Below are 23,301 nucleotides of genomic sequence, written 5' to 3'. Positions count from 1 at the left end.
TCCTGTTTTGGATCTTTAGTTACCTTGAGTGGATTAATTTGTTTATTTTATGTTAACCAAAATCGTTTCTAAGCAATCTCAAGCAAAGACGAGTTTTTTTAATCTTTGAATTCGTGGAATTCGCGAAAACTTGATTCTCGCGAAAATAAAATAAATCCTGCAAAAATTTCATTATATTTGAAGAAAGATCAAAATCCATCATTTTTTTTTTCAGAAAAAAAAACTAATGGATATTATAATATAAACAAATAAGTCGTCATATAACAACACAATGGATAGCTCAACTACAAAACCATCCATGGAAGAGGAGAATGAAACCCAACGCAAAGCCTTCGCTGAAACTCTCAAAGTTGCATTGGTAAGAGAGAACTTTGATTTTATTTTGCATGTTATTAACAGTGACCCTTATTGATCATTCATCCAACGGAAGACGTCTTGTTCATCATCATCTTTCGACCGCGGTCGAGATGATGGATTCCACCCTCTGGCGCCAAGAATCGCGGTCGCGCATGGCAGTCTCCAGGTCACTATAAAGAAGTCCAGTGTCCCTGCTAACTGCGTCAGTAAAAGTTAACTTTCTCGATCTTTGAACCAGCCGCTTGGGTTTCCAGAGTAAGAAAGAGGAGATGACTTCTGTGGATGCACGAAGGCAATGACCAGCAAACTGAACACGTCTAGCCTTTAAGATGTTTGAGATAGGCTTAATCGAACCATAGATGGTGTTTTTAGTGGGATGATCGCGCCAGGAAAGATTTTTAACTCTTCTTAGAAGGTGTGTGTATGTTCCATCGAGTTGTTTTTCTAATATACGTGTGATACACGTTTCCGAACCATAAAGAAGGATAGGTTCTATGGTGGATTTAAAACTTTAATCTTAAGGTTAGAGTCAAGAAGAGAAGATGTCCAAATTTTGTGTAGTTTGTTACACGCACTCCAGGCAAGTGCTTTGCGAATCTTAAAATCTTTTTCAGATGACGAGATATAGGAGTATTTGTAATCGTCAACTTTCTTTAATTTGATTCCTGCAACAGTTCTGATACTTTCGGAAGGATCAATGGGATTGAGACTGAAAAACTCGGTTTTTGATTCGTTAAGATGTAAGCCTATGGAATTTGCAGCCGATTCTAGTGCATTTAGTAATTTTTGAGCGTCTGAAAGCTTAGAACTGGTTAGAGCTATATCATCAGCAAAGTCTGTATCAGTGAGATAAGTCGCTGGACTACGAGGCCCAAGTTTATGTTCAAGTAGAAAACCACAATGTGAGATTTTATCAACAGAAACACGCATGATGTAATCTACAACTAAAATAAAAAGAAACGGGGCGAGGGTATCACCTTGCAAGATACCTGCTAAGATGGGAAAAGTATCAGTCTCGCCGTCTGTAGTCTGGATAGAAGATTTGGTGTCTGTATAAAGAAGCTTGATGGCATTAATGATTTTCAAGGGAATGCCATATAGTGAGAGGATATCAAACATTTTATCTCGATCAACTGAATCGAAAGCTTTTTTAAAGTCAACAAATACAAGTATAGCTTCGAGATTGAAATTCCTGGCTTCTTCAAGTATGCGACGAAGGGATAGGATTTGTGTTAGTGTGGAGCGCCCACTACGAAAACCATTTTGGTTTTTACGAAGAATGGGTTCGACTTTAGACCTAATCCTATTGAGTAAAAGTTTGTTATAAATCTTGGCCGCTATTGGAAGAAGAGATATACCACGATAGTTAGTAGCAAGAGTGAGGTCTCCCTTTTTCGGAACAGGAATGATATGAGATTTTAGCCAATGATTTGTGCAAACATTTTCTTCGAACGCGATATTACAAAGATTAAGAAGGAAACTGTGGAAGTTTTCGTCTTTCCAGATAATAGGTGGAATGTTATCTGGACCGAAAGCTTTACAAGATTTAGTTTGGGAAAGGACCTTTGTTAATTCTTTTAAAGTGAAGGAGAAAGAGGAATGTCCAAAGGCGGAGATATTTGTTCCCTGGGTAGAGAATTATTTTCAGAGAGAATTGGCTTTTTGCCAAGAAGATTTTTAAAATGATTGAGGCAATTATCTAGACGTTTCGCAATGGATCCGCCTTTTAATTGAATGGGGGGTTTCGAATTTTTTCCACTAAGCTCTCTGACTAGGCTCCATGCATTTCGATGAGAGTTATGCGAGAAGTATTCAGACATGGAGTTTATCTGGCCGTTTTAAGGATATTTCGGCTTCTAGGTAGGCCTCGTCAAGTTTAGCTTTACAAGAATCTAAATTTGCCTTTCGCCTGCGCGTAGGGACATTGTTGTAGAGAGATGCTGCAAGTTTGAGATTTTCTCTTGCTGCAATGACAGACGGGATGTCTTTCGAGTTTGAGATTTTTTCTTTTCTTTTCCTAGGGAGCTGCTCGAGAGCTATTTTTTCAGTGGTTTCAATCAAACTGGAATAAGCATGTTCAATGTTGTCTTTATTTAGATCCTCAATGAACAGATGAGAAAAGCGGTTATATACTTCGACAGTAAATCTGTTACGGATTTCAGGATTGAGAGAGGATTCCTTCCAATCGATTTTCTTCACAGGGTGTGGCTTCGAGTGTTTTGATGCACGAAGGCTCAATTTGATATTTTAGGAAACAATACGATGATCAGAGCTAACAGTGGAGAATGAGGAATATGCTCTGGAGTCTTTAATACTATTCCTTCATTTTTTACGAAAGAGAATATAGTCAATTTGAGCTTTATCGCCATTTGGATATTGGAATGTCCAAAGGTGAGTGGCACATTTCATGAAATAGTTATTTGAGGAGAAAAGGCCGTATTCATCAATCAGATCTAAGAGGTATTCGCCATTGCGATTAGTGTGCTTATTAAAGGAGAAAGAGACATCGGGACATGCGAGCTTCGCATTAAAGTCAACCGCAATGCTTATGAAATTATGTCTTGGAATATCGTCGAGTACATTTTTAAGTTCCAAATAGAATTCCTCAACTTCCTCTTTGGGGGCGCTATTGTGTGGACTATAGACACAAATAACTGATAAAACTGGATTGATTGAGAACTCAGCAATCAAAATTCTAGGCGTGATAGATTCTACCTTAATCAAGTTATTTTTAGCTTTGGAAGAAAGAAGAAGACCTACTCCTCCCACCGTAGCATTAACAGAGTTTTTGGTTGCTGAAGATGTAATAAGTTGAAAAGTAGAGTTTGAAGAATACATAAGGTTATCAGCAGGGTGAAAAATGCGATGTTCTTGGATTGCAATCATGTCTATGGAATTTTCAGACATTGAACGCACGAGCTCGTTTATTTGTGTAGGTCCATTCAAGGTTCGAACATTGAAAGTACTAATTTTCAAGAGATTGGTACATCTCAGTAATTTGTTTTGTTTTGGGTGATCAGGTTCTTTCTTGTCAGAAGAAATCCTCCCCAAGGAACTGGGGATGAAGATCTCTCCATCATTGGATCCCGTTATGGTATCAAAGAGAGAAAAATGATCGATAAAATCAGGGGCTTGCCCGGGGATCAAGGGTGTGTCCTGAAGGACTACCGATTGATCCCGGACCCTGGTGCTGTTTGGTGTAGAATCCATTATCTTTTCAATTGCTAAAATAGTATGTGCTGCGCAACGGCTACATACCCATTTTCCCATGGGTGGGGCAGTACTCAACTAACTCGAGAGATATCTCCTTAATTCAAGAACCAAGCAGAAGAGGGACAAAAACCAGATTAACTATTAGATGCTAACTGCCTAGTGGCCCCTATCACTCTACCTGCAACAGAGTGAGATTTAAAAACTGGTTTTCTCCAGCGTCTTGTTACTCTACCCTGCATTACAAAAGTAACAAAAAGATTTTAAACATCATGCATGGCGTTCTTTAATTTACCTAGCAAGCATGCAACAACTTCGGTTTTTTGGGGCTCAATTCAACATTTCGACGTCTCTTCAAAATTTCAAAATAAAGGAATATTTGGGTGAGAAAAGAAACACGAAGATAGACGAAAATCAACCATGGCACAAGTTTAGGAATTCGGGAGCTTGTTTGTTACTCCTACCTTTTACCTCCTTTTTTAGATTTAGAATGCCATGGTGAGTTTATGTTGAAAAGCTGTAACCTTTCAATAATTTACAGTGAAAAGTTCAACCATAAATTCATCGAAAACGTCAAGATGATTTCTTCTCGAACATTTTTCCGGTGTGTCTCTTGATGAAGTTGAAATTTCACGCAAAAAGTCATGGTCAATCGTTCTTATTTTTTCCTGTATCTTGACAATTTCAACCAGGGCCTTATTGATTTTATTTCCGAGTCTATCAAATACACATTTTTCCGGTTAGCCGTTTTGTATGAAAAGTCACCAAAATTTCGAGTAAACAAACCATCCTATTTTAGCCAATGAGATGGTTTGTTTAGTCGAAATTTTGGTGACTTTTTATACGAGGCAGCTAACCGTAAAAAGGTGTATTGTCAACTTTTCCACCATAGGCGATGTCCATCATAAGAAGCAAACCAGAGGGTGTGACATCAAAAGAATATGCTCAACAACTCGCCATCAGACTCAAAGAAACGGACTCATCCTGGAAAACTAAGGTATATTGATGGTTCAAATATGGAATATAGTACTGGGCGATACAAAAATACTTTGGACGTTTGCAGGGTAATATAACATGCTAGACGACTAATTCCGAATTATAGAAAATCAGTATAAAATTAATGCAAGGGACATTGTAGTTTATACAAACTCATATTGTCCCGTAAAAATTATCATATTATCATATAATACACATATTACTGTATTACACTAATTATAAACGACTCCAGACTCCAGTCTAGCAGGGTAGCTATACCAAACAAAGTCTATACTGAGCTAAGAATTACATTCATTGGAAAGAGGATGTCTAGCTTAGCTGCCAAGTAATTGCCAATATAAGCTATTTCAAAGTTTTCCAAAGGTGTAAAGATACACTGACATAGGGTTATAGTTCGAGTCGAAATTTAAGTTATAAGACTATCCTCTTTTTGATTAAACTACAATCGGCGCTGAAATATATTGTCAATTTTTGGTATTTTAACGTTTTTCAGAATTTAAAGCTCGGGCAAGAATTGCAGTTTCAGTACTTTCACTTTGTTTCATTGGATTTTTCTATTTGGGAGGGGTTAATAAGTGGCTTCCAGGCTATATTCTCAGCCTTATTGGAACATTTTTTGAACTTTTAGATTCTGAGATCCCAAGGTCTAAGTCTTAAGTCTAATGTTAAAAGTCAGAGTTAAAACTCTACTTTCCAACTGTGCTTCAAAGTACTTAAAAATCACTTGTGGTTTTAAAGTTTTGAAGGGATTCCCCTTTTCTACCAAATATTTCGGTGCCAATTTTGCAAGATATCGTTCGACCTGAGCGAATCATCAAAAGTTTTGTGAGTCACTCGACGTACTCTTTCAAATTGGCCTCTGAAAAAGAGCTTTTATGACCATGTTGTAACTTAAAATTTTAGTATAAAGACATGGAGACAGTGTTGAAGAAAGCTCAACAAGAAATCGTCATGCTTAGATTAAAGGTATCGTCTAAATCAGATGATCAAAGATTGACAGTCGAGCAAATGCAGTCAGATACAGAAAGCAGTAAGTCTGAAAATGTAATATAAGAATAATATGGAAAATTGGAATATTAGAGAAATAGCCTGCACCCCCCCCCTATATTGAAGTGTTGTGTAAAATCCAGGGTGGTCAGTAAAATGAGGTGGAAAATCCAGGGGGTCACCTTTACCAAAAAAGATCTCCTCAAAATAGGGGGTACAAGTTTTTTCCGGAATAGCCCATTTCGATCAGCCGGATATACTTTTCAGTTGTTGCACCCTAAAGCCTTATCCGGGTCATCAATGACGGATTGTTGATGAAACTGATGGTATCATAGTTTTTGAGGAACGGCCGTTTGAAGTTTTGACCCCTGACCTATCCCTGGCAAGTGGTCCATATTTTGAAAAATTGAGGAACATCTATAGAGGGTATTAATTAATATTTTTGATAGGTGGAAGGGGATATACCTACATGAAAAGATTTTCCCTTCATGCTTTCAGAGTTTTGCCTGGCAGATCGCATTTTGATCACCGATGTTTAATACTCTTAATGATCAATAGCAATCATCTATTTCGTTTAGGTACCAAAAACTCAGTGGTTGAATTCAAAACCCATGGAGACTTCCTTAGAACAGGTTAGAGAGCTAGATGCATCCCTTTTCCAAAATAATTTTGTTATCAATCTCTGCATCACAGGACATAATAGCGAGTTTATGTATGTGTGTTTTTCTGCAACGGAAACGGTAAGGTTCTAACTTGACTAGATCCAGACCAGCTGAGACGACGGTAAATCAGCACTTTTACCGTCCTCGGTTTTGCGGGTCAGAATTGCGGGTTATTCCAAATCGCTTCAGACACTCTACCGTGCTCAAAAGTGCAAATACATGTTAACTCGCTAATGTAGTATATTACTCTAAAACATTAGGCTATTCATGATATGCACCACTGGAGAGTCTTCTGAGATTTTTAAATTTTCCACCCAATACGTCACTTAAACAATAGAAAAAGTGACGTATTGGGTGGAACAAAAACAGAAAAGTTGCATAATTTCGTGAAGTCGTTGCAGTGGTGCATATCTATCACTCCCAATCTAATTACTCCAAAGAAGGTCAAAATCTCCAGTGCTGGAAAAATTATGGCAATATCAATCATGATAATAACAGAAGTGAGTCACGAGAGCCAAAAAAATTCTTGCTGAAATCGATAAGTAGGAATCTAAGTTTCTCGGAGTTTAGTCAGACAAAACTTGAAGTTGATAGCACAACTAGAGCTTTTTTTGGACCACCCTGTATTAATTATACTATAATGTCAAATATCCTCTATATTTTTATTAAAATTAAACCGAATCTTCTTGATGACGTTATTGAAAATTTGGCGTGATGGCGTGAATTAAGCTGGACGCAGCTCTCACCTCTCCCAGAGGAAGTGGTAAATAACCTCAACAATGATACTCGAGTAAAATTTCCAATAGTGTGAACAGCAGCAACGTCATTTTACAAGCAAAAGATGCCTTCTAGCTTAAAAAATCACCAGGATCCTGCCTTGACAAAAATCGCTATCTTTGTTTATGTTTTGCAAGTGTGCAAAAGTGAAAGTAGCAGCAACGACAGAAAAAAACAGTGAATTGATAATATGCGAGTTGCGAGTTGGTCCTGCGAGTTGCGAGTTGCTATCAAATATGCGAGTTGCGAGTTGGTTTTTGCGAGTTGCGAGTTACGAGTTGCTATTTTAACCAAATAAAAGTGCGAGTTACGAGTTGAAAATTTCACGTTAAGACATCAAAATCGCGAGTTGCAGATTAAAATCACGAGTTGCAGATTAAAATCGCGAGTTGAAAATTAAAATCGCGAGTTGAAAAATCAAAAGTGCGAGTTGAAAATTAAAATTGCGAGTTGAAAAATCAAAAGTGCGAGTTGAAAATTAAAATCGCGAGTTGAAAAATCAAAAGTGCGAGTTGAAAATTAAAATCGCGAGTTGAAAAGTCAAAAGTGCGAGTTGAAAAATCAAAAGTGCGAGTTGAAAATTAAAATCGCGAGTTGCAGATTAAAATCGCGAGTTGAAAATTGAAATCGCGAGTTGCAAATTAAAATCGCGAGTTGCAAATTAAAATCGCGAGTTGCAAATTAAAATCGCGAGTTGCAAATTAAAATCGCGAGTTGCAAATTAAAATCGCTAGTTGAAAATTGAAATCGCGAGTTGCAAATTAAAATCGCGAGTTGCAAATTAAAATCGCGAGTTGCAAATTAAAATTAACAGTTGAAATGAAAATTTGCTTTCGTCCTTTCTTAATTATATGAATTTCGCATTTTTGCAATTTGATTATTATATTGTCTTTATTTTGCAGACATACGGTATATTTTGAGGGTAAAGAAATATTTTTTTAGACCATCAAGCGTCTGGTTTTCTGAGTTACGATAGTAAATAGTGCTTATCCATATGAAATAATGCGCACGCGTGCGGGGTTTAAAAAGCAGCATGGCACAGCACAGGGCGGGGGTTTATTCGTGAGTGTACGTGTGTGTTGATAGCTTAATAGGTTAAGCAGCGTCCAGCGCGGAATTCGAAGGTTAACTACTGGTTTTTCCAGAAAAAAGTCCAAACTCCCACTGTTGAGAGGAAGTCAACGCCACTCTATTTTTTTCGGTTCAAAAAAAAATTATTTTTCCCGGTATTTTGATTTTATTACGGGTAAACACTCAACTTTTTCAAACATTCTTTTATTAAGGCCCGATCTACACGACACTTTCGAATGTTCGAATGTTTTCATTTCGTCATTTCGAATGTTTTCGTAATTCGAAAAGTAAGTGGCTTTATAAAAATCGAACGCTCAAAACGTTCGAAACCAGAGGGGGGCGGGTTATATTCTCTTAATTTACTATGGATTGCTCCACGTTTTGGTCTATTCGAAAAACCACAAGCGATTATTCAATCAAAAGTGTTCGGATAAACACGGTGTCAAATTCATTATATAAGTGTAGTCGGTCAGTGTGTAAAACGGGAAACAATAATTACAAGGTCTCAAAAGAAGGTTGTCTAATGCTAATTCCGGTATTTTAAATTTTCCGGGGGTTTTGTTGTTTGGAATTGCTTAGGTCAGGATTGCTAGTAACGGCTTGTCACTGTGCCGGGTGCATACTCGGCGCGCAGTGTTGCTAGTAACGGCTCGAATTTCAGTCAGGTTAAAAAAGGGGCAATTTATTTACTCGTATTATAATAACATTACTCCCGTCTTTTTTGTCATTCTATATAAGTATTTTCAAATTTTATATTTTGCTGTGCGAGTGTGGCTCAATGGATAGTGTGCTGGGTTTCTGTTCAGAAGCTCTTTCATTTGGTGGGTTCGAACCATTGAGTTTCAAGCCCGAAGGGCTAGAGGTCAATCTCTAACCTTTCTCAGGCAAGAAAAATTGAAGCCTTAAAATATGCGCCGTATTTTTGATGACGGATTGAATCTAGCAATTCCTTTGTTTTCGAGTGATATATTTTTCAAAATTAAGCGGTAAATTTTAGTTTCAATCTGTCATTTGTGTAAAAACCAGGCGGGTCGCTCAAGGCCGCGCAACTTTGGTAGGATTTGTTGGCTTCAAATCCTACCAAGAGCAGCCACCGGCTAGGAAGAATGAAATATCTGTTCTTGAGGTCCCTTTCTCCTGGAAAAAACTATCTGTTCTGTATCCTGGGCTCTCCTGGATTATATCATCTGTTCTGGGAAAAAAATGGGACTCCTGGAAAATGTATATCTGTTCTCTAGAAATATTATGCTCCTGGAAAAATACAACAGCTATTCTCTAATAAAGTTAAAATGCTCCTAGAAAATGAGACCTTTTAAGAAAATTATAAAGCTCCCTGGAAAAAAATCTGGCATCTGGTTGTGTTTTTCACAATTTAGCTCCTGGATTTTTTGAACAGATTGTCCGCTGGAAAATTGTATGTGTTTTTCTTTAAAATGTGCTCCTGGATTTTAAAAACAGATGTCTTTAAGGCGACCCCTGGATTTTACCTGTGTGTTTTGAGAAAAGTCTCTCCTAGATTTATCCATAATATTTTCTCTCCTGGAAAAAATAACAGATATTTCAAAAAAATCTGCCGGCGGCTGCTCTTGTCCTACCAAGGAGATTGACCTCTAGCCTTCGGCTTGAAACTCAATGGTTCGAACCCCGGTCGGGTCGATAATTCAAGGTCAGTTAAAACACTCTAGAATAGTCAGAAAACATAGTAAATGAGTTGGAAAAGTCACCAGGGGGTCAGAAAGAAGCCTCAGAGAAGATAGGCAGAAATGAAAAGTCGATGTCGGAATGAGCAATAGACAACCTTCGTTTGAGACCTTGTAATTGGGATTCTCAAAGTAGCGCAAGGACATGACAGAACGAATGAGAGCTATCGGGCCAATGCTCACAAATGAACGAGAACAACTATTATTTCCAATCTAGGATTTTCTTTCTTTATTCTGAATCGTAAATATTTATTTTACCAGCTACTATATGAAATTTTAAGATTCGAATTACACGAGTTTCACAGTATAAATAGTTTTCTATCAGCTTTTATGCTTCCAATACAAAACTTGTCTCCAATTTTGAACCTAGACATGTCGCCCTAACAACAAAATTCTCCACACTGGTTGAAACTCACACATTAAAATTTGCAACTCGCGATTTTAAATTTCAACTCGCACTTTTGATTTTTCAACTCGCACTTTTGATTTTCCAACTCGCGATTTTAATTTTCAACTCGCGATTTTAATTTGCAACTCGCGATTTTAATTTGCAACTCGCGATTTTAATTTGCAACTCGCGATTTTTATGTCTTAACGTGAAATTTTCAACTCGCAACTCGCACTTTTATTTGTTTAAAAAAGCAACTCGTAACTCGCAACTCGCAAAAAGCAACTCGCAACTCGCATATTTGATAGCAACTCGCAACTCGTAGGACCAACTCGCAACTCGTTTGTTAAAAATCCACAAAAAACAGACATCTCGCACTTGATTGGATATTCAAACTCGATATAATTTTAGTAACACTTTTACTTCTTTTAAAAACGTGTATATTAAAAAAAAAAATGACAAAAACAGAACCAAAGTTTTACTAAAATTAATTTTCAATTGATATAATTCACGAGGTAAATGCTTCTTTTCGCTGGCTAAACAGGTGCCATTCTTCAATTCAGAGCAAATGTGGTTGTGATGTCTTATGAGACTGATGAGACCGAAAAAATGGTGTGATCAGGGTGTAATGGTCGAGAGGTTTTTCTCTTCTACCGTCCCTTCATTTTCTTTTCTAGTTTTGTCGATCGGGAATTGGTATGATCGGCTGCAAGATGACGCGAGTTGTTTGACGACTATTAAATCATCTTTTAAGTATGTATTAACAGGTGAGTTCGCTGTTTACTGCATTACAATTTTTTATAGCCTTCCAGGTTTATAAACTTTTTCATTTTGTCAAATGGTTTATTCATTACTCAACATTGTTAACCGGTTACTTTTTCGAAGCGGGCTACACAGCTTTTTGCGCAATGCAATTGGTTCTTTTCGCATGACGACGGGCCTACATTGTCCAGAGTTGCCCGTCGTTAGGAAAATTCATTGTGACGTCACTTTTTCAAAGGAAAATGAACACTGCGTTGACATCTTTGTCTAATTTTTCATTTTCGACGTCAGAAATTAGAATAACTTTTGGCCACTTTTTGCTTGTTTTTCGCTATTTTTTCTGGATAAGGCGCGAAAAATCAAAGAAAAACGGTTAACAAATACAATAATGACCGTTTTTTTTTCGGGCTGTGCCGAAAAATATTACCCTCGTTCAACGCAACAACCTCGCAAGCTCGGTCGTTACTTGACCGTGGGCAATATATCGGTACAGCCCTCACTAACCGGTCATTATTGTATTATTGTTAACCGGTTACTTTTTCGAAGCGGGCTACATGGCTTTTTGCGCAATGCAATTGGTTCTTTTCGCATGACGACGGGCCTACATTGTCCAGAGTTGCCCGTCGTTAGGAAAATTCATTGTGACGTCACTTTTTCAAAGGAAAATGAACACTGCGTTGACATCTTTGTCTAATTTTTCATTTTCGACGTCAGAAATTAGAATAACTTTTGGCCACTTTTTGCTTGTTTTTCGCTATTTTTTCTGGATAAGGCGCGAAAAATCAAAGAAAAACGGTTAACAAATACAATAATGACCGTTTTTTTTTCGGGCTGTGCCGAAAAATATTACCCTCGTTCAACGCAACAACCTCGCAAGCTCGGTCGTTACTTGACCGTGGGCAATATATCGGTACAGCCCTCACTAACCGGTCATTATTGTATTATTGTTAACCGGTTACTTTTTCGAAGCGGGCTACATGGCTTTTTGCGCAATGCAATTGGTTCTTTTCGCATGACGACGGGCCTACATTGTCCAGAGTTGCCCGTCGTTAGGAAAATTCATTGTGACGTCACTTTTTCAAAGGAAAATGAACAATGCGTTGACATCATTTCTCTCATTTTTTATTTCTGACGTCAGAAATTATAGCAATTTTTTATCTCTTTTCGCTTGTTTTTTCTGCTTTATTTCGCTATTTTTCCTTGATAAAGCGCTAAAAATCAATCAAAGTTGAAGGAAACGGTTAACAAATACAATAATGACCGGTTTTTTTCGGGCTGTACTGAAAATATTACCCTCGGTCAACGTAACAACCTCGCAAGCTCGGTCGTTACTTGACCTCGGGCAATATTTCTCAGTACAGCCCGCACTAACCGGTCATTATTGTATTAGTAAAATTACTAATTAGCAGATACTCCAAAAACTGGGAAACTTCAAGAGCGAAATTCAGATTCAGACAATTATGTTCACATACTGTGATTCCTGATTCCGATCAAAAATTTAAGAAACAAAACTGACAAGAATGAGTCAGTAGCCATCCTTGATTCAAAATGTTGATGCTAATACTATGTATTTCTTGTAAATTTCAGATCTCGAGGCTGCATTAAAAGAAGTTGCATTAAATGAACATGAAATTTCACTCGTGGAAAACTCTTCAAAGTATTTATCAGGTAACAAAAAGTTTTTCAATTGTGTTTTATAGAAGACTGGTAGAAAGTACGCAATGTAAATTTGCATTAAAAGTTTGACACGTTAAGAATTTAAATTCACAAAAAGAATTTTTCTTTTACGTGAAAGGTTTTTCTATATAACATCCATCACCAGATGATTTTTAGACCTCTTTACAGACTTGATGAGTAGAAGTTTATAAATTGAAATTATTTCATACCGTAGATACAAATGCAGATTTTATTCACCATAGTTCTCTGTGGTCAAACAATCAAATCCTACATAGAACAATAGAATGATAAATGATTTTCTTAATCTCAGGAATGATGAAAGTGAAAGACTTTTGCCAAGATAAAAACATCAAGGAAATTTGTAACAGTATCATTCGTACCATGGTCACCAAGATCATGAACGCTCACCCTGTTCAGGTATGAATATAACGAAGTCAGAACAACCTGCCTAGTGAAGGGATTAAAAGAAGTCCCCCAGCAGAGCTAACTGCTGATCTCTAACTACTCATAGAGTGCAGAGGGGTTGAAGCCCCCCCCCTGAAGGTTCAGCCCCCCCTGAGATTTAGCCCCCACCAAAATTCGAAATAGACAGCCCCCCTACCAAAATACCGGGTGACCCACGAAAAAGTTCGGACCTTTCTCGGCGTCTTGAGGCCGAACAAATGTCCCAAAGTGCTCGGAATTGTGGTATTTAAAAAGTAGATATCCTAACTTAAAATTTGAGCTATCAATTTTTAAATTTGACCAACTAGTTCTCTACTTATGACCTTTTAAACTCAAAATTCACTTTTCGGAAAGTGTAAAAAACACGTAAAAAAGAGGTATTGAATTAATGCAATCAATTAGAAAATCTCTTATAAATTGACTTATTTAACGAGTTTTATGACATTAATCATTATTAAAAACACCTTTGAAAGTAGTTTTGTTTAAAACAAGACTAGTTTTTATCAAAATTGGCACTTTCAAGGAATTTTCTCAAAAACTGTATATCAAAAACGTCTAAAAATACCTAATTTGATACCCCTTTTTTACCTGTTTTTTACACTTTCCGAAAAGTGAATTTTGAGTTTAAAAGGTCATAAGTAGAGAACTAGTTGGTCAAATTTAAAAAGTGATAGCTCAAATTTTAAGTTAGGATATCTACTTTTTAAATACCAAAATTCCGAGCACTTTGGGACATTTGTTCGGCCTCAAGACGCCGAGAAAGGTCCGAACTTTTTCGTGGGTCACCCGGTACAAACATTTTTTTTAATTTATGCTTAAAAATTTCAAACAATGCAAGGTCTTCATTTTGCATGTCCACACAAGAGAAAGAGATACCAAATGTATAATGTCTTCTTTGAAATTCTAATCAACAAACGTCAATAGTACGACTTCATTATTACACAAACAAAATACCAAAATGTACAAAGAAAAATTTCTTAGTTCTTGGAAAAAGTTGTTAGGTTCGAACAGACCTAAACAAATAGCCCCCCCCCTGAGTAAGTAGCCCCCCCCCTGATCTTAGGGAAAAAGAGCCCCCAGCCAGAACTTTAGGTTCTAGCCCCCCCCCCTAAGAGCCAGGGGGTTGCATTCTATGCTACTTGACTGGATCGAGCTACCCTTACAATAGAAGGGTGTCCAGGTTTAGAGCTAACTAGTCCGTCATCTTGTTTTCAATTATGGTCGTTAACAGCGCGATTCGAATGTTTTGAAATTCGACCATTCACAAATCTAAGTTAAAATAGAAAACAATGTGGCGGACTAGTCGTCTTCAAAACTGGACACACTTCCACGGTTTAGATACTAGCCTATCTAGTGTGTAAAAGAATATGATATCTATGGAGCGAACCCAGTTTGCTTTAATTTTCAAGCAAAACACAATGCGGTTTTGAATGTATTGGCTGGACAATCAGGCCAGACCCTTTAGAGTTGAGCGTGATATGTGCAGAATGGATGATCTGTTATGAGAGTGTTATGGGTGTTATGAAAGAGTTATGTTATGAGACTTTTAACCCCCGGGGGGGGGGTACTTAGGCAAAATGGGTGCCGGGTATGTGCGAGCCATAAGGGTACCTTTTCTCATTCCTCAAAAGTCTCTCAAAGGGGTACAAATTCAAAAGTTAGTCTCTGAAAGGGTCCCAAAATCACAAAAATCAAAAATTTCCCTCTCAAAGGGTCACGATATCCAAGAATTTGGACCAAAATTTGGTGAAAATCAAACCAAAATTTGGAAAAAATGGACCAAAATTTAGGAAAAAGTCTCTCAAAGGGTCCCAAAATCACCAAAATTTTGTCTCTCAAAGGGTTGATTTTCGATTTTCGGCTCGGACATTCCCGTCACCTCGCAAACCTAGTACCCCCCCGGGCTTTAACCTACTTTACTATCTAAGTCTAGCGCCATTCTAACACGATGATGACAATGTATCTGGTCCCCGAAATGAGATTTGAACCACTTTGAAGCTACGACAATGCATGAAAAAGAGACAAAACATTTTCTTCTTTAGCCCAGCTTATTAATAGTTTAGATTTAGTGGCATCTAAAAAGCATAATGATGAGTTTCAATTTTCTTCGTTTAGGGTAAGAGATTGAACAGTGCGCTTTCAGCATCGTTATTACTCTTCTGCCAATCATCACCAATGATATGTGAAAATGTTGTCGCCATCTTGGTACGTGTAATCGCTGGTTTCACCAATCTTTTGAAAGGTAAGACAATGTGGCTGATTTCACAATATCCCGGGACCACTAATAGCTTTTTGATAGACTGGATAGTGCTGATAAGTGGCCCGGTGTACTTTGGCAGACTCCATTGTTTGGCTTTGCTTTGAGCACGTAGCAAATCCATACCACCAAATCCGTTCCCTTTTTGGAGAAAAACAAACGGAAAACCATGATCAATTGACCATTTTCATCAAATTTGGAGACTTTTATTATAGTTTCATGAGTTTTATATGATTTTTGAATACGAAATTAAAAAATTGATGGCAGAATCCTCTAGTCTTCTTACTAGACTCAGCGCGATCAAAATCATCATGAAGCAAAGTAAGAAGACTTTAATGGCGACAATTGTGCTGAAATATCTCAATATGTTATCGGATGTAAAAATTCGTAAGATATGCAAAAGGGCATCGAAATTTTAGAGCTTAATTAATGCTGGAAAATACCAATTAATAGAGTGCCAGTCGAATATACTTTCTTGAATTCAGAAAATTGACTCGATATGTATCGGAATCGTAATACAATATACCCAATAGAGTTGATTGTATTGTTCTCTACATTTATATGGAATGGGATGTTAATGATCGATTTATTGATCGTTTCGGCAAAACGAATTTTGCCTTTCGATTGTGTTCGATTAGTTCGATCTCAAGTGAATAAAGCTCATTTAATATCCCCTGGTTTATGATGATCAAAACCTGTTTTGATTCATTGATTCTTATTTTCACTCTGATAAATTTCCATGCTTACTGTGGAGAATCAGAATGGCAATAGGGCAAAATTTGCAAAAGAACCCTTTGAAAAATTCTTTTCATACCTTAAACAGTCAGGGAATTCCCTCAATTGCGGTATATACGAATACATATAGTGCTGGTCGACAAAGGTAAACAAACATCGATTGTAAAAAATAGTACGAGGAAAAAGTTGTTTTCTCCTTGAATCTTGAATTCTGTTTCTTGTATATACTGCGGTGCATTTGCAGTTTATGAAAAATGTAAAAGCGATGTTTATACAGCAATTGCAGTAGAAAATTACTACCGCTATAGAGGGAATTCCTTGTCTGTTCCTTGACGTTGGATGTACTAAAACCACTTTTTTACCCCCATTGGAAATTTTAAAACACTCTTAGACCCCTGGGAATTCTGCTCGAATTACCCCCCTGGAAATATCCAAATATCCACCCCTCACTATGGACATAAAATGGAATGCCCCATTTTTCGATTACTATAACTGTTCTTCCCAACACTGTAAATATTAGTTGTGAAGTATGTATGTCACATTTTATAATTTCACAGATCTGTCATCATTCACCAACTTGAACGTTTCCAAGTACCAAAACATTTGCTACATTTGCAATATCCTTCATGACGTCATTGTAAAGGCTGCATCTCATATCAATGCGTCCCTCTTTGGTAGGTTTGTTTTTCATCGATGTTGCAATAATCTATCGTCCGATCATCTTCATTTAGATAATCTAAGATAATGGTTGACAACTTTCGAGTGCAAACCTGTTTATTTTTACTATTCAAAGCAATGGGAATTGGGCAGGGGGTGTCGGTAGTAAAATCTCAGACATACATGAGTAGTAAAAGGATTTTTACGAATTTTTACATACCTTATTGGTATATATTTTCGCGTGTTACAAATTTTCGCGAATCGCGAAATTTTTTCGAAAAAACGTGTTTCGCGTGTATTAAATTTCGCGATTGCTGACTTCTGGAAAATTTTCGCGTGTATTAAATTTCGCGATTCACTAAACTAGGTATTTTCAGAAAGTGGGAATATAAAGCAAGAAAAAGACTGATTTTGCTTGAAACACAACGTTTTTGATGTAAAAATACTAACAAAATACTAATAAAATTTTTTCGCGTGTATTTAATTTCGCGATTTTGTAATTTTGAAAAATTTAAACAGTATTAAATTTCGCGAAAATTGACCAAAAAACTCGCGAAATTAAGTACCCGCGAAAATTTGTAACACGCGAAAATATATACCAATAAGGTACCACCACCCAGACTCTTGGAAGAGGTATTTTACTACCCTGGTAGTAAAAGTTTTTGGGACAATTTGTCATGGAGACCACCTTTTTTTTGGTTGCTTTTCGGACTGATTTTACAAAAAAAGCTAAAAAATGATTATTTCTGTGACACATTTTTCACTTAGTGCAAAAATTAATGTTTTGCCCTTAGAATTAAAGTCTTCTTTATATTGACAAAAAATTTCGAGAATTTTTTGTTTGTAGCAAACAACTTTCCAACAGAAAATTTTTTCAAAAATATAAAAATTTTCAGATTTTTTCAGAAAAGTCACCCAAAAAATTAAAAGAATTACAAAAATAGCTAAAATTTGCTAATTTTACCAGTTTTAACTACCCAGGTAGTAAAATCTTTTCAACATTTAACACATAGATACCACCCATTTTAGTATTTAACTACCCTGGGGAGTAAAATTATTTTTCGATTTTTCATCACACCACCACCGTAGTAAACGTCATTATGTCTGAGATTTTACTACCGACCCCCCCCCCTGAATTGGGTGTTTTGTAAAAAAAATATTATAAAGAAAATAACACCCCTGTCTCACAGCCCCGGTGGAACTTTTCCTAAATGGGGATATAATTTCCTCTTGAAATCCCGATATTCTATTGTTCCAAAATCCAGTGGGGGATGGTATTGGAGTTCAATTTTTTTACATTGAATTTTGAGTAGGATGAAAAGTCGATTTCCCAGTGGGGTTAAAATCCCCACCGAGTGCGAAATTTTTGCCAAATTTTCCAATGGGGCTAGAGTACCAGCCGGTCTGTGACACAGGGGTGTAAAATATAAATGGGAATCTTAAGGTAGTTCCCACTGGTTGGAGCTAAAATGCTCATTATTGGTCCAATATAGTTGGTTTTTGGTCAAATGATAGAAATCTAAGTAAAATAGAATTTTCAAACAAAAAATTTCCATTTTATAAATTTTGTTCCTTTTCAATATGATTTATTAGCCATTTAGAGTGATCCAGTATTAGCCATTTGAGGGATCCAGTCTGAAGTTTATAGAGGCTGCAATTTCAATCTTCTGTCTTATCCCATTAAGAATTAACTCATTGAGCCAGCTTGCCATTTATACGGTATTCTCAACTTCAGCTGAGCTAGAATCTGACAGTGTCTGTCTGTCTGTGTCTGACTTCAAAAATGGTCGGATTTGATTGAAATTTTGCATATTTGTTCTTTTGGTGAATATCTGGGGTGTTTTTTTCATTTTTTGAAAATTTTGATTTTTGGGGCCTGGGGACGAGTTTTAGCGCCAAAGCGAGGCTAAAACTTTGGGGCAGGTTGAAGACTTCAGAATTGGTCGGATTTGATTGAAATTTTGGACACTTGTTCCCTTGGTGAATATATGGGGGTGGTTTATTCATTTTTTTTCAAAATTTTCATTTTAAGGGCGTGGTCACAAGGTTCAGTCCAAAACTAAGCTAAAACATTTCTTAGATCAAAAATTTTCTGTTGATGTTTACAATTGGGCCTACGAGTAATTTAAAAGATACTGAAGTTGAACCAGTGCTGTTAGCACATTCGACAGTCTTAATAGGGTACACTTTTCTATTTTCCAGCGGACTAAAATTGAGAATTAGGTTTAAGAAGAAACAATTCGACTGGAACACATTTGTTTTCAATCTTCAATTCTTCTCATAGATCAATACGCTGTGATGCTGGACAAGAATTTGTTTGGCGTATCCAATCAATTTTCAATGTACACGCATATGGTGTGGAAGCTCAGCTCCATGATGAGTATGGCCACATTGGTGTAGAAATACTGTTTATGTGATCCTCTTTGTCGAACATCCATTCAATTCACACTCAAACTAGGTTAAACCTGGATTGCAAAAATAAATATGGCGGAAATAACTTTCTGCAAATTCGAGAAATCCTCATTGGTATAGATTGATTATAGATTGTTCGAATAAATCATGGATTTTCAAGGGAAAAAGAAGTTTTGAGTGATTCGAATTAGAAGGAGTTGGGCTGTAGATTGTTTGAATGAATGATGGATTTTCATCGATCGAAGCAATTCCATCGCCAATCTTGGCAACTCTTTATGTCATTTTGTTTGGCACAATACAGGCATATTTTGCATCTGCTTATAAAGCATATAAAAATCCTTAAATATAAGTTAAATGGGCTCTTCCAGAAAAAATCCGTTCATGGGAGGGTGGAGGATATATTATTTTTTCATGGAATTACCCCTGGACATTTTGATCTTTAACCCCCTGGACATGGGTTATACCCCTGGACAAACATCAAATCAACCCCGTGGTGGACACAAAAAATTACCCCTGGACATTGGAATTTACCCCCTGGACATTGCAATTTTTTGGTATTTTTTCAATACCCCTGGACAATTCATCCTCCCCCCCCCCCCCATGAACGGATTTTTTCTGGAAGAGCCCAATGATCATTTTACGAAGGCAAAAAACGCGTTCTATATTGTATCCTTTTTCATCTTTGTGAGTCCGACCTAGACTTTTCATAGGGTGCGCCAAAATCAAAATCTTCTAAAACTGCCTCCCCAGTTTGTCCAAATTTTAGACGAGCCACCAACGTAACTGCGTGCGTGCTATTGACTTCAAATTTGTAATTTTATAAAATCTTAATTTTAGTTAATCATTTCATTGAATTGAAATATCATTTTCCCCACCCCTGTCTCACAGCCCCGGTGGAAATTTTTCCCACAGTTGGGCTGGAAATTTATATCGAAATCCTACCGGGGAAATAAATTATTTGTTCCTAAGTTGAAAAATCAAGCGAGGATAGTTTTGGAGTGCAATTTTTTCCCTTGAATTTCAAATGGTGAAATGAAGTCAATTTTTTGGCCAACTTTTCCAGTGGGGCTGGGTTCCTGACTTCTTCGCCGATTTTTCGTCCCGACCCTCGGGTGGCCACCCTTAGGCAAAAAGGGTGTTGTGTATTTGCGAGCCATAAGGGCCATTTTCCACCTAGAAAGTCTCTCAGAGGGGTACAAAAGCCTCGACAAAAACCATAAATTAGCAATCGAGTCTCTGACTGGGTCCCAAAATTCGGACTATCAAAAATCACAGACTCGTATCCAGTCCCTTCGACGATTCTCATAGCGTTTACGATTGTATATTACGTCCGTCAGTAAAATGAGAAAGTGATTGGATCAAAGTTTGAAAATCTTGGTCGAAAATTGGGAGAAGGACACTCTCTCAAATTCGAAACTCTGTAATTCGAATCTTTCTCTAATTCGAAGAAAATTTTTGGTCCCTTGAAGATCGAATTAGAGAGAGTCGACTGTTGTCTCTCAAAGGGTCGCAAAAACGTCTGAAATGAAAGGAAAATTTTGAAATTCAGTCTCTCAAAAGGGTCAAATATTTTATTTTTTCGAAGCGATGTGTACAGGGGGGGGGGGTACTTGGACGCCACGCCAGTCAGGGTATCTTTTTTCATCTCCATGCGTCTCAGGTATAGGGCAAAAAAAAAACACCAAAATAGAAAAGTCAGCGAAGGCCTATTGCGGCTTTTATCGAAAAGTGAAGCCTAGGTTTGGAAGGATTTCCTACCAAAGTCACGTGACTAAAATATGCAATTTCACCGGTTTGAGAGGTGTGAAATAGCGTTTGCCGCCTACTTTTTTTTATCTCGCGCTCCGAAAACAATTAAAATGCTAGATCCTATCCATCGGCACGAAATTTAAAAAGTCAAATTTTTGCTTCACTATTTTTTGCTGGAGAAAGCTTAAAGTTGCCTATCTAGCCCTTCGGGCTTTACAGATATCTGTGATTCAGGGTCACTTAAAAAAAAAAAACGAGTCCCACGAAGGGTCCATTTTTTGAACTTCAGCGGCACACCCCGTCGGTCGGCAAGGGCAGTACCCACCCCCAAGGGGAGAATCAAAAATGAGTCCCCTCCCTGTCGATTCTTTTAAGCTTTATAAATGAATGGACATGACTTTTTGATGACTTGGTCCGTGGGTCGCGGGTTTCGGCTGGGGGATTAAATAATTCTCCAATTTAGCTCTGCAAATCCTTAACTGGAGGTTTTATAGCCCTGACATTATTTTAAAGCTGGTTTATTCTGGAGATATCTTTCTGCAGGGAAACCATTAATTCAGTCCATCTTTTAACTGTTTTTAACGCTGGGGAAACGAAAAGAACCCCAGGATAAATTCTTTGTTTCTTATAAAAAATAAGCACAGGTGTCAGAAAAAAGGTTATTTTTTTTTTTTTTCGTTTTTCTTTAATCACCAAAAATATGGTATAATATACCGGGTGACCCACGAAAAAGTTCGGACCTTTCTCGGCGTCTTGAGGCCGAACAAATGTCCCAAAGTGCTCGGAATTTTGGTATTTAAAAAGTAGATATCCTAACTTAAAATTTGAGCTATCACTTTTTAAATTTGACCAACTAGTTCTCTACTTATGACCTTTTAAACTCAAAATTCACTTTTCGGAAAGTGTAAAAAACACGTAAAAAAGAGGTATTAAATTAATGCAATCAATTAGAAAATCTCTTATAAATTGACTTATTTAACGAGTTTTATGACATTAATAATTATTAAAAACACCTTTGAAAGTAGTTTTTGTTTAAAACAAGACTAGTTTTTATCAAAATTGGCACTTTCAAGGAATTTTCTCAAAAACTGTATATCAAAAACGTCTAAAAATACCTAATTTGATACCCCTTTTTTACCTGTTTTTTACACTTTCCGAAAAGTGAATTTTGAGTTTAAAAGCTCATAACTAGGGAACTTGTGCGTCAAATTTAAAAAGAAATGGCTCAGATTTTAAGTTAGGATATCTACTTTCTAAATAATAAAACTCCAAGCACTTTGGGACATTTGTTCGGCCTCAAGACGCCGAGAAACGTCCGAACTTTTTCGTGGGTCACCCGGTATAACTCTTGTTTGAAAAAATAATTTACACTTAAAAATTTCGTTTTTATTTACTTTTTTTTATAGACTATATATGACTATATATGACAAACGAGTTGGAGTGACTTCGCTTCCCCGGGGGCGGGCTCATAGATCCGCTACAGGGCCTATCCGTATGGAAGTATGATATGCCCTAGGGAAAGCCAGGTCATCTCGCTTACCCGTATAGAATAAAAAGGGAATCACCTAGGATGAGCCCGCTGATATGTGTCACTTAACAAAGAAACTGTGATTCTGACCTGTATGGGAGTAAAACCTCGATAGAAATCAAAATAAAAATCAAAACAAAAGGTAGTAAAAACCCAGGAGTAAAATCTCAAAAACCAACAACAGACCTCAAAAAATCAAAACAAAGTATAAGAGAGGGATACTCTGGTAGACTCTGGTCTGGTTGGTGTATGTAGAGAATTAGCTGCAATAACTGAGGATAAACATAAGGCCTAGAGACACAGACAAGGGGAGAGCGGGGGTAGAAGATAAGGAGAGAAAAAGTCTCTACAGACCTGACTGTGAGTCCACAGTTACTGACAGCTATATATCTAGTAGATAAAAAAGTGTAGTTTTATGCACCAGGGATATAGTGTTCTAGTAAAGACTTTAATAGTATTCTGTTTTTATTGATATGCCAGTTCTCCCGGGGGGGGTACTACCCTTGTCGACCGACGGGGGTGCTCCGCTGACGTTCGAAAAATGGACCCTACGTGGGACTCGAAATTTGCGAAAAAAGTGACCCTGAATGGGACTGAAATTTCAAAATTTTCTCAAATTTTCTCCTTTTTCCCCAAATTTTCCAAAAATAGGCACCCTACGGGGGACTGATTTTTCTATTTTGGTGTTTTTGCGACCCTACCTGGGACTCGTGGAGGTCAAAAAAGGTACCCTGACCAGCGGAGCATCCCCGTAACCCATCTTGCCCTAGTACCCCCCCCGGGCCAGTTCTCTATTAGTTCCCGAATTCTGACAATGTCCTCACTGTATTCAGCATTTGTGATGTCATCGTTCCCCAGGTCAAACTTGATTTTACTACACATGACGGTTGAGGGTAGGTTGATTCCATTACATAAGGCTATATTGGCAGCTT

General features: G+C 37.3%; 1 protein-coding gene across 1 annotated transcript; it reads left to right on the top strand.

Annotated features, from left to right (window-relative positions):
• The first annotated feature begins 212 nt into the window (after positions 1-212).
• On the top strand, positions 213-19,761 carry LOC136801704 (meiosis-specific protein MEI4-like). Its single transcript, XM_067058357.1, has 10 exons — positions 213-358; positions 4,460-4,564; positions 5,467-5,593; positions 6,129-6,182; positions 10,826-10,915; positions 12,498-12,578; positions 12,898-13,004; positions 15,147-15,273; positions 16,581-16,697; positions 18,965-19,761. Exons 1-10 carry the CDS (start codon positions 272-274, stop codon positions 19,078-19,080), a joined length of 1,011 nt encoding a protein of 336 aa, XP_066914458.1. The 5' UTR covers positions 213-271; the 3' UTR covers positions 19,081-19,761.
• The last annotated feature ends 3,540 nt before the right edge of the window (positions 19,762-23,301 follow it).

Source organism: Clytia hemisphaerica, unplaced genomic scaffold (assembly GCF_902728285.1).
Source record: "Clytia hemisphaerica strain Z4C2 unplaced genomic scaffold, Clytia hemisphaerica genome assembly, whole genome shotgun sequence".
Lineage (NCBI taxonomy): Eukaryota > Metazoa > Cnidaria > Hydrozoa > Leptothecata > Clytiidae > Clytia > Clytia hemisphaerica.
Note: the sequence above shows the minus strand (reverse complement) of the source record. Positions and strands in the feature narration are given on the sequence as shown.

What these genes read in the sequence shown, in the direction of transcription:
- LOC136801704 (XM_067058357.1), top strand. Translation starts at nt 272, where the DNA reads ATGGATAGCTCAACTACAAAACCATCCATGGAAGAGGAGAATGAAACC. An exon ending in ACTCATCCTGGAAAACTAAG is followed by an intron (nt 4,565 to 5,466) that starts GTATATTGATGG and finishes TTAAAATTTTAG; the next exon opens with TATAAAGACATGGAGACAGT. An exon ending in TATCAATGCGTCCCTCTTTG is followed by an intron (nt 16,698 to 18,964) that starts GTAGGTTTGTTT and finishes TTCTTCTCATAG; the next exon opens with ATCAATACGCTGTGATGCTG.